This window comes from Salvia miltiorrhiza, chromosome 2 (genome assembly GCF_028751815.1).
Source record: "Salvia miltiorrhiza cultivar Shanhuang (shh) chromosome 2, IMPLAD_Smil_shh, whole genome shotgun sequence".
Classification (NCBI taxonomy): Eukaryota; Viridiplantae; Streptophyta; class Magnoliopsida; order Lamiales; family Lamiaceae; genus Salvia; species Salvia miltiorrhiza.
This window is the reverse complement of record NC_080388.1, coordinates 39,594,358-39,612,413: the sequence shown is the minus strand read 5'-3', so window position 1 is coordinate 39,612,413 and position 18,056 is coordinate 39,594,358. Positions and strand designations below refer to the sequence as shown.

General features: G+C 33.9%; 1 protein-coding gene across 1 annotated transcript; it reads left to right on the top strand.

Moving 5' to 3' along the window:
• Nucleotides 1-1,109: 1,109 nt before the first annotated feature.
• LOC131012404 (sugar carrier protein C-like) lies at nt 1,110-17,702 on the top strand. The gene is made up of 4 exons (XM_057940357.1): nt 1,110-1,407; nt 2,463-2,791; nt 16,408-17,037; nt 17,290-17,702. Exons 1-4 carry the CDS (start codon nt 1,263-1,265, stop codon nt 17,428-17,430), a joined length of 1,245 nt encoding a protein of 414 aa, XP_057796340.1. The 5' UTR covers nt 1,110-1,262; the 3' UTR covers nt 17,431-17,702.
• Nucleotides 17,703-18,056: the final 354 nt, after the last annotated feature.

The window sequence follows — 18,056 nt, the reverse complement described above, 5'->3', positions numbered from 1 at the left end:
TCAGGAAAGAACCATAAATAAAAAAGAACGAAGAACCATTTTCACCATTCGATCATCAAGATCTACGGTGGACATCATCTTGTTGGATGAATGCAGATCCTGGGTTCGAATCCTGAAGGGAGCAATTTTTTTTTTTTTTGAGTGCATTAATTTTAACAGCAAATGCTTTAATTTTTACAGTGAATGCATTGGATTTGATGGTTCTCTCGTTCTCACAAATAATGTAGTTCTCTTAGAACCACACCCTATATATATATAGGGTTGAGTTCAACAGAGAATTATCTTTTTATTCATCATGAACAAATCTATATATTTTACGAACAGATCAACATAACTAATGAACAGCAATTTGCAATTTGCAATTCTCTATTCTCCACAATATTTAGCTTCTCTGTTGAACCATTCTCTATATATATAGAAAAGTTAAACAGAGAATGCTAAATATTTAGAGAATAGAGAATTCGTGAAATAAAAACGAACAGATCTGCAATTTTTACGAACAAATCAATGTACCGCATGAACAGCAATTTGCTCCGGGTTCGAATCCTGCTGGTGGCGAGTGTTTCTCTTTTTTTTTTAATACGTCTGCTCGTTAGTTATGTTGATCTGTTCGTAAAATGTATAGACTTGTTCAAAATGAAATATATAATAATTCTCTGTTTAACTTGACCCTATATATATATATATATAATATATATATATATATATATACGCCTTATGTTTTCGTTGGCGCGGCCTGAGGCGGCAGCCTCACTGATGGATCAGCCATGACTCTAATAGAATAGAGTAGTAGTAATATACTCTCTCCGTTCACACAAAAAAAAAATTTGCTATTTAATTTTAGGACGTTCACAAAATAAGTCAATTTTCATTTTTAATTTTTTTATCACTAGACTCTTTTCTTCACTTACAATACAATTAATTATCATTATTAACATTATTTTTAAATGAAGCTCTTTCTTCACTCACAATAAATTAAATCATTTTTGTTAAAACTCGTTATTTCTTATAAGAAATATTATAGGACTATTTCTTGTAGACAAATGGAGTATATATATATGACCCACCCCATCTCATGATTATATATGTACATCAAGGTGCCATTCAAAGGAGGTCATCTTGGGAGAAAATATATTTGTTTGACTTAGAGGCCCAAAATCTGCTCACGACTTGGAATTCCTACGCTGTCACGTCAAAATTCTCCATTTTTATTTCTATTTAGTTTTTGTAAGTGATAAGTATTTTCTCGATCTTCACTATTAATGGTGGATTTGTTGGAGAGAGAGAGAGGCAGAGGAATGACCGACGGGAAAGAATACCCCGGCAACTTGACACCGTATGTTATTGTAACCTGCGTTATTGCAGCCACGGGCGGTCTCATTTTCGGTTACGATATCGGAATTTCAGGTATTTATTAATGTGTTGTCATTTTTTCTCTTACATTAATATACCTGTTTGATAAATAAAGCGAGGAAAGACTAGGATTGTTTTTCCTTCTATAATTTGTAAATGATTAAAATCTTTTGAGAAAAAGGATTCCAATTTAATATCCTATATGAGCTGTGAATGTTGAAAATCTTAAAAATTTAGGGTCTTCCTCTTCCATATATAGGGAAGATTTAAGACAAAAAGGGAATTTGATTAACTTTAATTTCAGGCCATAAAGGCATCAATATGCCAAAGTTGCGACTAGAAAGTAAAATTAACACAATATATAATTTCCACATAAATTTTTATATACTGGACGAAATTCCACCAGAGACTTAACAATCCTCATCAGCTTTCAATAGCCGGAAATTTTCTATCGGACCCTAAAATTAATGAATACAGGATCAAGGTTCATGCTATTTTGTTTCTGTTCATTTTTTAATTCAGACTATGAGGGTGTTTGGTTAAGTTGTTTTAAAGAGTTTATAAGCTCTTGGAGCTTATAAGATGTTTCAAAAGCATAAGATATAGTTTCATAAGAACTTATAAATTGTTAAAGTGTTTGATATAGGAAATATACTTTCATAAGAACTTATAAGTTGTCGAAGTGTTTGGAAAATTAAACTCATAAGAGTTAGAGAGAATTTTTTATTAGAAAGAGAGAATTTTTCTTAAAGAGATAAAATCGAAAAAATATGAAACTAAAATGATATATAATAAAAATAAAAAATCATAATTAAGTTATTTTTGTAAAAATATGAAATTAAACTCTTTAAAAGCTTATTTTATCAAACACTTTGAAGAAGCTTATAAACTGTTTTAAAGATTTTATAAGCTCAGCCAAACACCCAATATAAAGACCAGCGTGACCTTTTAATTTAGATTAGGAGTGTCGAATGTCTAGGACGCCGGCGAAGTCGAAACCTTTTTTGTCGATTTTAATTAGAATTATACAGACAAAAGTTGAAAGTTGGTAATTTAGTTTTTAGCTAGAATGGCAGAAAAAGTTAAATAAGTAGTTTGTAATATTGCAGGTGGAGTTACGTCAATGGATCCATTCTTGGAGAAATTTTTTCCGTCGGTAGCCGAGAAGCAAAAAGAGGATAGTTGGGTGCAGAATAATGGGTATTGCCAATTTGACAGCCATTTAGTGTCATTGTTTACATCGTCCTTGTATCTGGCTGCACTTTGTTCGTCGGTGGTGGCCTCAACGTTGACGAGGAAACTCGGCAGAAAGCTGACGATGCTGGTCGGGGGTGTGCTCTTCTGCGTCGGAGCTTTCATCAATGCCTTTGCTGCTGCTCTATGGATGCTCATTTTTGGCCGTATTCTTCAGGGGTTCGGAGTTGGATTTTCAAACCAGGTTTTTCTTATTCCCAACTTGCCCACGCCTAGAATATTATGGACCACATGTTTTGTTCATGTAGCGCACCAAGATTGTGACACGCACCAAAATTTCCCCTTCTAAGGCAAAATTCGCAACATGGTAAAATCAGAAAAAAAAAAATCAAATATATATACATATATATATATATATATATATAGGGATTAGGGTCAAGTTCAACAGATAATTATTATATATTTCGTTCTGAACAAATCTATACATTTACGAACAAATCAACATAACTAATGAACAAACATATTTAGTAAAAATAGTGAAAATCTCGCCCCCATCAGGATTCGAACCCAGGTCAAAATGTTTGTTCATACAGTACATTGATTTGTTCGTAAAAATTGTAGATCTGTTCATTTTTGTTTTCATGCATTCTCTATTATCTAAATATTTAGCATTCTCTGTCGAACATTTTTTTCTTTCTTTCTCTCTCTCTCTCTCTCTCTCTCTCTCTCTCTCTCTCTATATATATATATATATATATATATATATATATATATATAGAGGTGGGCTACCGTGAGAGCACATCTTAAAATAAGAAATAAGAGCAATTTTTAATATATGAATTTTATGTAGAACACGTATGAATTCGCTATATAAATGTATGAATTGTGAAAAATAATTTTTTGCTACCTTTGGGATTCGAACTCAGGACCATAAATCCATCCAACAGGATTACAAATCAACCGTAGATCTTGATGATCTAAGGTCAATTTTTTGTTGATTTTTTTAGATTTGACATGCTTTTCATGCATAAAGTTTCACATAAAAATACATTAAATTGTAAAAAAATGCATTGCATTTTTCGATAAATCTAGTATTTCTTGCCCCTCCACTCCCCCTCCTAATTTATCGATAAATCTAGTATTTTCTTTTTACTAATTTTTTTGCATAACTTTGCACCCACAAATGCATATGTATAAACTCAAAAATGCATAACATTGCACACAAAAAATTCGATCAGGTGGGTGGGGGTGGGGTGGGTCAGCGGCAAAATCCCTCATCTGTCGAAAAAATGCAATGCATCGTTTTTATACAATTTTATGAATTTTTGTGTGCAAAGATATGCAAACAAAAAAAATTGACCGGGGAATGGGGGGTGGGTTGGGTCAGCGGCAAAAAATCAAGATTTGTTATGTAGGGTTTATGCATTTTTGTGTGATACTTTATGTATGAAAACATATTTGTTTAATATTAAAAAATTATATTCCAATTTTAGCCCTGCGCGGTTTTTGCCTTGGAAGGCTTTAAAAACTCCTTGCCACGTGTCACAATCTTGGTGTCTAAATGGTTATCGGGTTTTGGGTATCCAATTAACCGAACCGAAATTCCTGGGTTTGGGTATCCAATAACCGAAAATTTCGGGTAATGGATCGGTTTCGGTTATTGTTTTTTTGGAAATTTCGGTTATCGGTTAACCCGAAAAATCGATCGGGTTAACCGAATAACCGAAAATAATTTTATTAATTATTTAATATATATATTATCAATATATCATATATTTGTAAATTAATATATAAATATATTTGTAAATTATTTAATATATATATATATATATATTGTAAATATTATATATATATATATATTATATAATATATTTTGTAAATTAACATATATATTATATATTTACAAATATGTTATATTTGTAAATTTACAAATAATTTACATATATATTATAATATATTTACAAATATATTATATATTTGTAAATATATATTATATATTTGTAAATTTACATATATATTATATATTTGTAAATTATTTAATATATATATATAATATATATTTGTAAATATATATTACTAATATTTGTAATTTCTTTTAGAGTAGATAGAGCAAAAATTATTTGAATTATATTTTTTAAATGGGTATTTCGGATACCCAAATAACCCAATTGGTTAACCGAAGCGGGTATTGGGTAACCGAACTTCTAAAACGGTTCGAGAACGGTTATTGAAATTTGGCAATTTCGAGTTCGGGTAACCGAAAATTCGGGTACGGGTAACCGAACCCGAACCGATCGACAGCCCTAATACTACCTAAGGACACGGTACTACGGGAACCCATCCCTATATATATATAGTTAGGATCAATGGAGAATTCTCTATTGATCGTTCTGAATAAGTCAATAACTTTGTCGAATAAAACAATAGACCGTATGAATAGACATATATTCATAAAATCGGCCCCCTTCAAGATTTGAACCTCAGGCGGAATGTCTGTTCAATAAAATTGTTGGCATCTTCAGAAAAATTATTGATTGATTAAGACCGTCTTTCTATTGATCTATTCCCCATATATATATATATATATATATAGGGAGTGGATAATGTAAATATATCTCCTTATAATAGTATATAGATTCTAAATAAGGACCACATAAGTGTGTATGTGGCGCACTATGAGAGTGACACGTGGCGAATGCCTTCCAATGGCTTCCAAGACAAAATACACACAAAGATAAAATAGGAATAAAATTTTCAAAAATTAAAAAAATTAAAATATATATATATATAGGGGAAGACTAAAATAAGAACGCTTCTTAAAATATAAATTAGGAACCATTTTCAGCCCTTAGATCATCAAGATCTACGGTTGATTCATCACTTTGTTAAATAAATTCATGGTCTTGAGTTCGAATCCCAAAGGTAGCAAAAAATTATTTTTCGCAATTCATACCTTTGTACAGTTTATTCATGCGTGTTATACATAAAATTCATGCATTTTTGTTGGTTCGTAATTCTTAAAATAAGGGTGGTTTATTGAATAACCGCCCCCTATATATATATATATATATATATATATATATATATATATATATATATATATTTTTTTTTTTCTGAAAATTCATTTTTTTTTCGTTGACGTCGTAAAAATTATGCACAAATTTAAACACCAATATGTATAAACATAAACCCAAATATGCATGACGTTGGATAGAAATATACATAAGAAAATATCAGTGTGACCTGTCAAGTGACCAACGACGAGAGCTACCTGATGGTGTGTCATAGTACTATGCATATAGTTTAACACGAATATGCATAAAAGAAAACATAAATATGCATAACATTGCACACAAATATACATAGCATTATTCGACAGCGAGAGACACCAGAGGGTTTGTATACTGATACTTTCTCATGCATATTTCTATCCAGTATCATGCATATTTGAATTTACATTTATGCATATTGGTATTCAATTATATGCATAATTTTTGACGACGACCGAGAAAAAAAAAATGAATTTTAGGTACACACACACACACACACACACACACACACACACATATATATATATATATATATATATATATATATATATATATATATATATATATATAGGGGCGCGCTCCAGTGAGACCCTCTATTTTTCGTGTAACATGAGTACAATGAATAAGACATATAATACTAATGAACAAAACGCATATCTAATGAACAAGATGTATATACTGATGAAAAATAAAATTTTAAAAATTCGTAATGAATAAGACATATATACTGATGAACAGGGCCGTATATACTGATGAACAATGCAGTATATACTGATGAATAACAAAATTTAAAATATTCTGCTCCCTCCAGGATTCGAACCCTGCGAAAAAAAATCACCCTCCAGATACAATATCAGCCATAGGATTGATAAAATAAACGCACCAGATCGTGCCCTAGATCTCACTAAAATTAGGGGGTCTCATTGGAGCGGCCCCCTATATATATATATATATATATATATATATATATATAGGGAGAAGTTCAAGAAAGAACCATAAATAAAAAAAGAACGGAGAACCATTTTCAGCCATTCGATTATCAAGATCTACGGTGGATGTATCATCTTGTTGGATGAATGCAGATCCTGGGTTCGAATCCTGAAGGGAGCAATTTTTTTTATTTTTTTTAGTGCATTAATTTTAACAGCGAATGCATTAGATTTGATGGTTCTCACGTTCTCACAAATAATGTACTCTCTAGAACCACACCCTATATATATATATATATATATATATATATATATATATATATATATATATATAGGGGAGGGCTAGAATAAAAACACATTTTATCGTATAAAATAAAAACGCATTAAAATGTATGAATTTTATGTTTAACACGTATGAATTCAATGCATAAAGGTATGAATTGCGAAAAATAAATTTATCGCTACCTTTGGAATTCTATATATATATATATAGGAAATAGATTAATAGAGAGTGCTAAATATAGAGAAAAAGATAAAGACGGTCTGAATAAGTTAATCATTTTACTGAATACGCCAACAATTATACTGAACAGACATTCTGCCTGGGGTTCAAATCCTGAAGGTGGCATGTTTTATGAATATATGTCTATCCATACGGTCTCTTGATTTATTCAGTAAAGTTATTGACATATATATATATATATATATATATATATATATATATATATAGGAGCGCTCCAATAAGATTTCCTATTTTAATGAGATCTTAAATGCGATCTCGTGCATTTATCCCTATTTATAGTGAGATCTTAGACATGATCTCGTGCGTTTATTTTGTCAATTCTATCACTGATATTGTACCTACAGGGCGAATTTTTTTCTCAGGGTTCGAATCCTGGAGCGAAATATTTTAAATTTCATTATTCATCAATATATACTGCATTGTTCATCAGTACATTGTGCCTTCTTCATCAGTATATATGTCTTATTCATTACCAATTTTTTAAATTTCTTTATTCATCAGTATATATTGCTTTGTTCATCAGTATATATATCTTATTCATTGTATATAGGTTGTCTCAGTGTTTCATGAAAAATAAGGGGTCTCATTGGAGCGCACCCATATATATATAGGGAAGGGCTACCGTGAGAGCACCTCTTAAAATAAGAAATAAGAATTATGAAAAATGTATGAATTTTATGTAGAACGTATGAATTTGATGTATAAATGTATGAATTGCAAAAAATAAATTTTTGCTACCTTTGAGATTCGAACTCAGGACCATGAATTCATTCAACGGGATGATGAATCAACTGTCGATCTTAATGATCTAAGGGCTGAAAATGATTCTTATTTTATATTTTAAGAAGTGTATTTATTTTAGCCCTCTCATATATATATATGTTAGGTCCGAAGGGTCTCGAATAGGTGTATGGGGGGGGAATACACCTATGGGCTATTTTTCTTTTCTTTCCTCTAAAAACGGAGGGATCTCAAGACAGAGATCAAAACGAAACTTTACAGGCAAACTATGACACCTGTTGACTGAAAAGAGTTTTGAACGAACAGGGTTGACGACTGATACGGAAAACTCTTCAGTAAGGAGTTATCAGTTAAGTTACTGGAACTTAACTGATGCACGTAAGGGCTTCAGTCGAGTTTGCTAAAATAGAGATGATATAAATCTTCATGACTATCAGAAGATAGATCAGTCAGACTGATATCATACGCAGCGGAAATAAACTTGTTTCGTAATAGCCTCGGTTGAGCACGTTGTTAGTCTTAGGTTTCTCTTTGCAGTTATTCAGTATTCAGTTTATCAAATGTAAGAACACAGATAAGTAAGTAAAGACTGAAAGCTATAAATAACTGTCACAGCCCGCCCTAACTAAGGATAGTTAAGCCGAGTGATCTACGACTAGAGATGGGGTTAAAGAAGAAGGGGAAGAAAAGGGGCGTCATTTATAGCCGTAAAACTTACTCATCTTAATAAAACTCGTCATTTTTATTCATTAATACTCAATTGAAAACAGTCTATGAAAGACAGCATAAAACTTAATTAATATCATTAATCAAGTTATACATCATATGAAACCATTCTCTTAAGACTCAAAGTATGACCTAACATGCTATAACATCAACAACATCTTGCAGCGGAAAGTAGCTAGACATATGTATGAAGACATATTCTAGACAGGTTAACTATTTATTAACAACCCTGGAGACTCCGCTCATTGCAGCACCATCATCACATCAGCTCAACCTGCACATTTAGAAAACATATGCAGGGCTGAGTACAAAAGCACTCAGTGGGCACGTATGCCTAGGTATAAAAATACATGCTTCAAAACTATAAATTGTCATGCCATCATAATCAGTACAGCAAGGGAGTTTTTCGCTAAAAAGGCCCAAGCTTACTAAGTTCATTTGTGATTCTTAAAGTTCGTCTGATCAGACTAAGTTCTTTTGTAATCTATCATATCTGAAACTGTGTGCCGGAGAGGTGGCCACCTCTCACGGTCACTTGACCGGCCAACCCGCTAGATGACTCACGGTCACTGGTGTACACTAGTCCTGGCAGGATAGCTATCAACTGCTCAGGACCCGAATTCGATTGCATCATTGACAAAGCCAAAGCAGATAGATATCATACTAAAATTTAAACATTTTATGGCAAGACAACAGTTGTAATATTTTCCAGTTCAAAGATTTGTCACGAAATAACTTGTTCAAAGGTAGCATTAAACTCGTTTGATAGATATATAAAACTGAAATTAACAGTTAATTCATCTCATGCATTCATTCGTATAAGAGGCCTACGACACGCAGGGGATCTCTATATACGTATAGTAAAAGTAATGCCCACCTCGTTGTGTCTCTGTATCAATGAGTAACGTCACTCTCTCCCTCAAGTCATTACTTCCCAAAAGGACCTTCATCGTTATGAAGAATTGGTGAGAAGTTATAAAAGAAACCTCGATTAATAATCTAATCTCTTTTTTGAAACATTAGTATCTCTAATGTTCATCTCTCTTGATTGTTAATCAATATAACAATTATTATCTCTCGTCATTACTCATTAATTATAACATCCTTATGTTATAATTAGCAGCGCTTCAATTAAAAGAAATATTTAACACATCGAAAAGTCCACTTTCTTAGCAGATCTATTCGCTCTCATCTCGTATAATTAACCGATTAGAAAGTTAAACTTTCCATTAGGCATGTATTTGAGTCACGGGTCAACAAGAATTGACTATGCTCAAATTCTAATTTCACTAAAAATTTCGGCATGACCTATTCATATATAATGTTAGCCACGAGATTTCAACGCGTGAATCTCACTACGTGAACTCGTCTCTCGACTCAAAACTTAACATCTTGACATCTTTTCAACGCAAACCAAACAATTCAAAATCATCAAAACTCTTTATCAGTAAACTATCATTTATACTCGACACCAATTGTTCGAGTGTCAGATACCAACATTTATGTGCGTTAATCATAACTCTCACAACTCACACCATTTAGTCATATCGTATCATCCATCAAAACAAATATAATCAAGTTGTTTTCTAGAAAGTTTTGCTGTTTTTGTGTCATCTTTAAAAATTCATAACAACCAACTCAATCATCATAAACTCTCATACCAATTGATCTCAAAAACTTCATGAAGTGTAGTTCACTCTAAAAATGGTAGTTAACCAAAAAGGTTAAAGGTTTTTGGAGATATTGCTCTTTTAGTGCAGGCTGTCAAAGATTGACAGTTTCTGCCAATTTTATTTAGGCCATTAGAAACCAAGGCAAACCTTAATAAAATTCCATAAAATTTAATCATCCAAAACTAAAGGTATCCTTGAAGATTTGGTTAAAATTTCACAAGAGAAAACGTTCATATGATCTGCCAAATAAACAATGAAACTCATACACTTTTACTGTTGGACAAATATGACAGCAGAACAGGGCATTTTTGAAATAATAAACTGCTCTGTTTCAGAGGTCATAAAATCGAAATCTTATGTTTTTAGAAAAGTATTGAAGTCTAGTTTCGTTTAAAAAAAACGGTGATGCAAAATCCTTCATGGATTAATAGATATACACGTTTTTGTGAAGTCTACCAATAGTTGACAGATTCTGTCAAGGATTTTTCAAAATATCTTTAAAATAGCAAACATCATCCAAAAGACATGAAATTTTGCAGCAACGAAATACACATATCATAGATAAACATACTAAAATTTCAGAGCCATCAAGCAATGAAAACTCATCGAAACATAAGCTTGAAACTGCTGTAAAATTTTGACAGAATTCCAGTTTTAATTTCGTTCAACAATTATCATCCATAAATTGTAAATCAATTAGCATGCTCATGTGATATCGTAGAACACATATACGCAATAATATTCATTATGCAACGTCTCAAACTTCACGAATTTAAATAATCATACTCTAAAAATTTATACAATTTTCGTGCTTGGAAAAATACGAATTTAATATATATCGATCCTAGCATACCCCTAAGCACAAATATCAAGTCAAAACGATCAAACAAAAATCGAAAGACAAGCTAATATGTGAAAAACGGGGCTGCCCTCATGGGTTTCATAGCTACGGTTCGTTCCGTTCTTACTCCCTTCATTAAACATGCTCAACATCTACCCAAGAACAACATACTAAAATTTCACGACGATCCGACGTCGTTTCAAAATAAAGTCGAGAATCAACGTTTTTCGACGTCGACGAAAATCGAAAAGAAAACCATCAAAACGTAGGTAGAGATCTTACCTACTTAGATACGTGATCGAAAAGATGATCGGCGCTCGTCTCGGTGCTCAAATCGGAAGTCAAAAGCTCCGTCCAAGCTTAAATGGAAAATGGTGTGTGTAGTGTGTGTTTTAGGTGCCAGTGTGTGTGTTGCGTGTGATTAGTGAGTGAGTGCAGTGTTTGGCTGATCTCAGTCAACACTTGGTGAGGGAAAAGGGGTTTGGGCGGTTGGGGGGTGGTTAGGGGTAGGGTAGGTTTAAATATTATAGGATATTTAATCATTTAGTCGTTAAATATCTCGTTTCGTCTCGTTTTAACGACTAACTACCCATACTCTTAGTTACTCGCCCTCTCAACTCCTACTCACTTTTATTATACTCGTAATTCTATATAAATATAGAAAACGCAAGCTCGTTCTCGAAATTCTGATAAACGAGCTCGGTTCGTTTATCGAGAAATCACAGTTTACTATTCACTCGTCATCCAAAAATAAAAACTTTCATTATTGGACTCGTATCGAAAAACTAAGAATATTTCTTGATGACGTGCACGTAAGATTTTGAAAGTCGACAAAAAGACGAAATAGCAGTATTTTACTATTCATCGTCAAAAAGTCAAAATTTTCAAAAATGTCTTAACGGACTCAGATCTCACTTCCGAGTTCACCGTTCTCATTCAAATAATTATCTCGAATTATTCGAATACTCAAACTCAATTTCGGATATAAAATCTCACATCATCCAAACATCATCAAAAGAACATCTCAACATCTTAAAAATAACAAGGGAACTTCATATAACTCCTCATCTCTTTACAAAGTAAATCAAACAAGGGATCTATACCCTAATTACTCAAACTTAAGCAATTAAACACGTCATCAAAAGCCCGGGTGTTACAATAACACAGAGAATTTTACGTGGTTCGGAAAACACTTTCCTACATCCACGGTCGGTTGATCAGACCAACAATCCACTCCGCAAGTGCTTAACTGGTGCACTGCAAACCGAACCGTGATCGTTCCACTGAAGAGTCCTTTCTTCAGTACCCACGCTTCACTCGCGTCGGATTTCTCACTCCTAGCACGACCTTTCACTAGGATCTCACGGAGTCAGAGTACCTTCCTGAACTCCTTTTCCACTCGAACACTCGATTTCTTTCTATCGAAATGAGGTTTGAAAAACTTGCCAACTAGACTTCAAAGAACAAGTTCTTTGGAGCAAGTTTTGACCTGGGCTTCTTGGTAAGCAGATATATGCCTAAGGTCTAAGAGAATGTGTGTAATCAGCATGATTTTGGCTTTGGAATTCTCTTCTTCGATTCAATCTTTGGTGAGGTTAAGCTTTGAGCTGAGTAGCAATTTCGACAGAGCTTCAGCTTATGTCGTTGAATCGGTGAAGATTGAAGTTGATCCTCGAGCGCTACTTATAGGAGAGATCCTGAATAGATCTGTTGGCGGAGAACGTCTTCAAGATTTCTTCTGTTGGAGAGCTTTTTGAATTTGGGCTGAGGCTTCAATCTTTGAGGTTCCTTGTTTGGTGAGAACGGCTATCTTGATGAACATGAGATGCGACGTCTCTGATAAAGTAGCCACCAAATAGGAATGACCTCTGCAGAGAGGGATAATCCTGAGATCTCTGCATTTAATGCGGCTGTACTATGTAAGCATGTGGCTTCCTTTGAACGTTGGAAGTTCAGTCCGAGGAATAATGTTTAACTGATACTTGACTTTAGTATCAGTCTGCTGAGTCCACGGAGCATGCATTAAGTAATCAGTTCGGAACTGATTCTTCAACTGATACTTCAGTTGGTATCTTCAGTCTTCAGTCCTTCGGTCTTCAGTCTTCAGAACTGCTAACTAAACTAGAAGCGAACTCTAACACTTGAGTTCAAAACTGTTCTAGTCTATTACAAATTAAACCTAAGGATTTTGGTATCATCAAAATAAAACCTGATATTCCATGGGGTTCCCAACAATATATATATATATATATATATATATATATATGGTTGCATTCTGCAAAAACAGACGTGTTGAACGCAAATTAGAAACATTGAACATGGCAGTTAATGTTGTTGCACGTATAAAATGATTTGTTGAACTTTTGGGGGCTGGGGGATTTGATGGTTGTTCACGTGCAACACAAATCCGCATTGAACGTTGAACGAACGAACGTTGGCCGTTAAATTAGATAGGATTAAGGTTGAGATTCAGTCTCCTTTCTCTGTCTATATTTGCGTTTCTATAGAACTTTGCCCTCTATATATATATATATATATAGGGGTGCGCTCCAATGAGACCATTATTTTTCGTGAGACATTGAGACCCTTAGTTTTCAATGAATTTGTTTTATATACTGATGAACAAAGCAGTATATACTGATGAATAACAAAATTTAAAAAATTAATTAGTAATGAATAAGACATATATACTGATGAACAAGACATTATATACTGATGAACAATGTAGTATATACTGATGAATAACAATGTTTAAAATATTTCGCTCCCTCCAGGATTCAAATTCCTAGAAAAAAAATTCGCCCTCTAGGTACAATATCAGCCATAAGATTGATAAAATAAACACACGAAATAGTGTCTAAGATCTCACTAAAAATAGGGGGTCTCAGTGGAGTGCTCCCGTATATATATATATATATATATATATATATATATATATATATATATATATATATATATATATATAGGGGAGGGCTAGAATAAAAACACTCTTAAGTGTATAAAATATAAACATTTCTTAATGTACGAATTTTATGTAGAACACGTATGAATTTATCCAACAGAGTTACGAATTGCGAAAAATAAATTTTTGTTACATTTGGGATTCGAACTCAGGACCACGAATTCATCCAACAGGGTTACGAATCAACCGTAGATCTTGATGATCTAAGGGCTGAAAATCATTTACTCCCTCCGTCCCAGAAATGGCTTCCTCTTTGGGGACGGCACGGGTTTAATGAAAAGTTGTAAAGTGTATTGATAGTGGAGAAAAAATGATATAATTATTATTGAAAGTTGTGAAAAGTGTTATAATTAGTATTGGGAGTGGTGAAAAGTGAAAAGTAAGAATAAATAAAGTATTATTAGTGGTGGGGTAGGTGTCCAAAAATGGAAAGAAAGAAAGAGGAAGTTATTTGAGGAACGTCCCAAAATGGAAAAAGAGGAAGTTGTTTTAGGGACGGAGGGAGTATATTTTATACACTTAAGAGTGTTTTTATTCTAGCCCTCCCCTATATATATGTGTGTGTGTGTGTGTGTGTGGGATCATGTAGTATACACTCCACTTATAATATATAGGTCCAAATTTGGACCACACAATGGAGTCACGTGGCTCATTAGGAGCGCGCCACACGGTAGTAGCGTCCTAAGGCTTTCCAAGGCAAAAAATACGGGGTAAAATAGTCATTTCAGAAATTATAAGAAAAAAAATAATAATAATTTTTTTTTTACCGAAAACCCATTTTTTCCCCACGACTGTCGTCAAATTATGCATATAATTGAATACCAATATGCATAAACATAAACTCAAATATGCATAATGTTGTATAGAAATATGCATGAGAAAATATTAGTATGCAAACCCTCTAGTGTCTCTTGTTGTCGAATAATGTTATGCATATTTATATTTTTGTTTATGCATATTCGTGTTGAACTATATGCATAGTACTATGCGATACCGTCAGGTAGTTCTTGCAGCTATTCACTTGACGGATCATACTTTTTCAGATGGGTCATAGACTAATGATACTTTTCCATCGATATTTCTATCCCACGTCATGCATATTTGTGTTACCTTTATGCATATTGGTATTCAATTATATGCATAATTTTGACGACGGCCACAAGAAAAAAAATTAAATTTTTGGTATTAAAAAAATAATTAAAAAATAAAAATAAATAAATATATATATTTTTTTAATTTTCAAAATTTGTATTCCTATTTTACCTCTGTATGTATTTTGTCTTGGATGCCCTTGGAAAACATCCGCCGCGTGTCACTCTCCTAGCGCGCAACATACACACATGATGTGGTTCTTAGTTAGGATCTATATACTATTATAAGGGGTGAGATCTACATGATCTACTCCCTATATATATATACAGAGAGAGAGAGTTGGGTTCCGTAGAGTATTATATTTTTCAAGAGAAGGAGAATAATGAACAAATTTATAAATTTTACGACCACATAAACATAGCTAATGAACAGACGTATTTAATAAATATAGTGAAAATCTCGCCCCCCTCGGGATTTGAACACAAATCAAAATACTTGTTCATACGGTACATTGATTTGTTCATCAAAATTATTGACTTATTCGCCATTTTTTCACGCATTTTCTATTCTCTAAATATTTAGCATTCTCCATGGAACCTCTCTCTATCTCTCTCTCTCTCCCTCTCTCTCTCTATATTTATATATATATATATATATATATATATATATATATACCTTGTTGGATAAATTCATGGTTTCGAGTTCGAATCTCATAGATGGCAAAAAAATTATTTTCTGCAATTCATACAATTACACAGCGAAATCATACGTGTCTTACATAGAATTCATACATTTTAACTTGTCCGTATTTGATATGTTACGAAGTGTTTATACCCTAGCCCTTCCATATATATAGATATATATCTCTCGCAAGAATGTTATCTTTCATGAGAATGTAAATTGATAATGAATAACTCAATAAAATTTACGAATAAATCAATGTAACGTATGAATAGTCATTCTCATCTGGGTTCGAATCCTGGAGGGGGCGAGATTTCACGACATTAATTGGATGCAACTATTCATGCGTTATATTGATTTATTCACATATTTTATTAATTTATTCATTATTCTCATTTCTCACGAAAGATAATATAAAAAGATCATTATTTCAAATAAATAAAATCTATAAGTATTTTTATTAAATAATAAGAATGTTATACAAATGTTAGTATTTGTAAGAAAATAAATTTTTATAATAATGATAGATAATAGATAAATTGACTTGGGTGAAGTCCATAAATAATATATTCTCATGTTCTAATTTATGTAGTTCCACTTCCAAGCAGTTTATATATAATTACAATAGTTGCATTTTTGCAGTCTGTTCCACTCTACCTATCTGAGATGGCTCCTTACAAGTATAGAGGTGCACTCAACATTGGATTTCAATTATGCGTCACCCTGGGCATCTTAGTAGCTAATCTATTGAACTTCGGGTTTAACAAAATCAATGGTGGCTTTGGGTGGAGACTCAGTTTAGGAGGCGCGGCAATCCCTGCTATAATCGTTATCATAGGTGCATTAGTCATTTCAGACACACCAACTTTCATGATCGAGTGTGATGAGCACGACAAAGCTAGGTCCAAACTTAGGAGAATTCGTGGTGTAGCTGACGTGGATCAAGAGTTCAAAGACTTGGTTTTGGCAAGTGAGGCGTCTAAAAATACGGAACACCCATGGAAAAACCTTTTCAAAAAGAAGTATAGGTTCTACCTCATGATGGGAATTGCCATTCCATTCTTTCAAGGGCTTAGCGGCATCAACGTGATCGTGTTTTATGCACCTGTCTTGTTCCAGACCATCGGTTTAGGAAATAATGCCGCGTTGATATCGACTGTGATCACAGGTGGGGTGAATGTTTTCGCCACTGTTGTGTCCATTTATGGAGTGGACAAGTGGGGAAGAAGGTTTCTTTTCATTGAAGGAGGCATTCAAATGCTTATCTGTCAGGTACTTTTAACCTTCACATCATCATCATCATCATCATCATCATCATCATCATCATTATCACAACTATCAAACTATAAGCTCGACGTAACCTAAAAATGTAGTGGTCATACCCGATCCCAATGAATTGAAGCCACCAGCTGGACTTGAAATCATTTTGGTACTTGAAACATCATTTTCGATGTACTCAAAATGGACCATATTATATTTGTGTGAAATTTTTTAATGACCTTATATTTTGATGCATATGATCAGATTGTCGTCGGAATATGCATTGCTGTGAAATTTGGGGTGGATGGAGAGGTAAATGAGATGATACCTAAGTGGTATGCAATTGTAGTGGTGCTGTTTATATGCATATTTGTGGCTGGATATGCTTGGTCTGGGGACCTCTAGGGTGGGCTGGTGCTAGTGAAATTTCCCCTCTTGAAATTCGATCTCTGCTGCTCAGAGTTTGAATGTTTCAGTTAACATGGGTTGCACCCTGTATCATGGCTCAAATCTTCTTAACCATGCTTTGTCACTTGAAATTTGGGTTGTTCTTTTTCTTTGCCTTCTTGTGTTGGTTATGAGTATCTTCATATACTTGGCCTTACCTGAGACCAAGAAGAGTCCGATCGAAGAAATGACGATCCAAAGTAGCTATGTGTTCGAGTGTGGTAAGGACAGGAGGAGGGAGGAGGAGGAGAGAGGAGGAGAGAGGAGGAGGAGGAGGCGGAGGAGGAGGAGGGAGGAGGAGTGAGGGAGGAGGAGGAGGAGGAGGAGGAGGAGAGGATGAGGAGGAGGCGGAGGATGAGGAGGAGGAGGAGGAGGATGAGGAGGAGGAGGAGGAGGAGAGAGTGGAGTAGGCAGGGTAGGAGGAGGAGGAGGAGGAGGAGAGGAGGAGGAGGAGGAGGAGGAGGAGGAGAGAGGAGGGAGGAGGAGGAGGAGAGGAGGAGGAGGAGAGGAGGATGAGGAGGAGGAGAGGAGGAGGAGGGGAGGGAGGAGGAGAGGAGGAGGAGGAGGAGGAGGAGGAGGAGAGA

What these genes read in the sequence shown, in the direction of transcription:
- LOC131012404 (XM_057940357.1), top strand. Translation starts at nt 1,263, where the DNA reads ATGGTGGATTTGTTGGAGAGAGAGAGAGGCAGAGGAATGACCGACGGG. An exon ending in TTACGATATCGGAATTTCAG is followed by an intron (nt 1,408 to 2,462) that starts GTATTTATTAAT and finishes GTAATATTGCAG; the next exon opens with GTGGAGTTACGTCAATGGAT. An exon ending in TTCAAATGCTTATCTGTCAG is followed by an intron (nt 17,038 to 17,289) that starts GTACTTTTAACC and finishes GCATATGATCAG; the next exon opens with ATTGTCGTCGGAATATGCAT.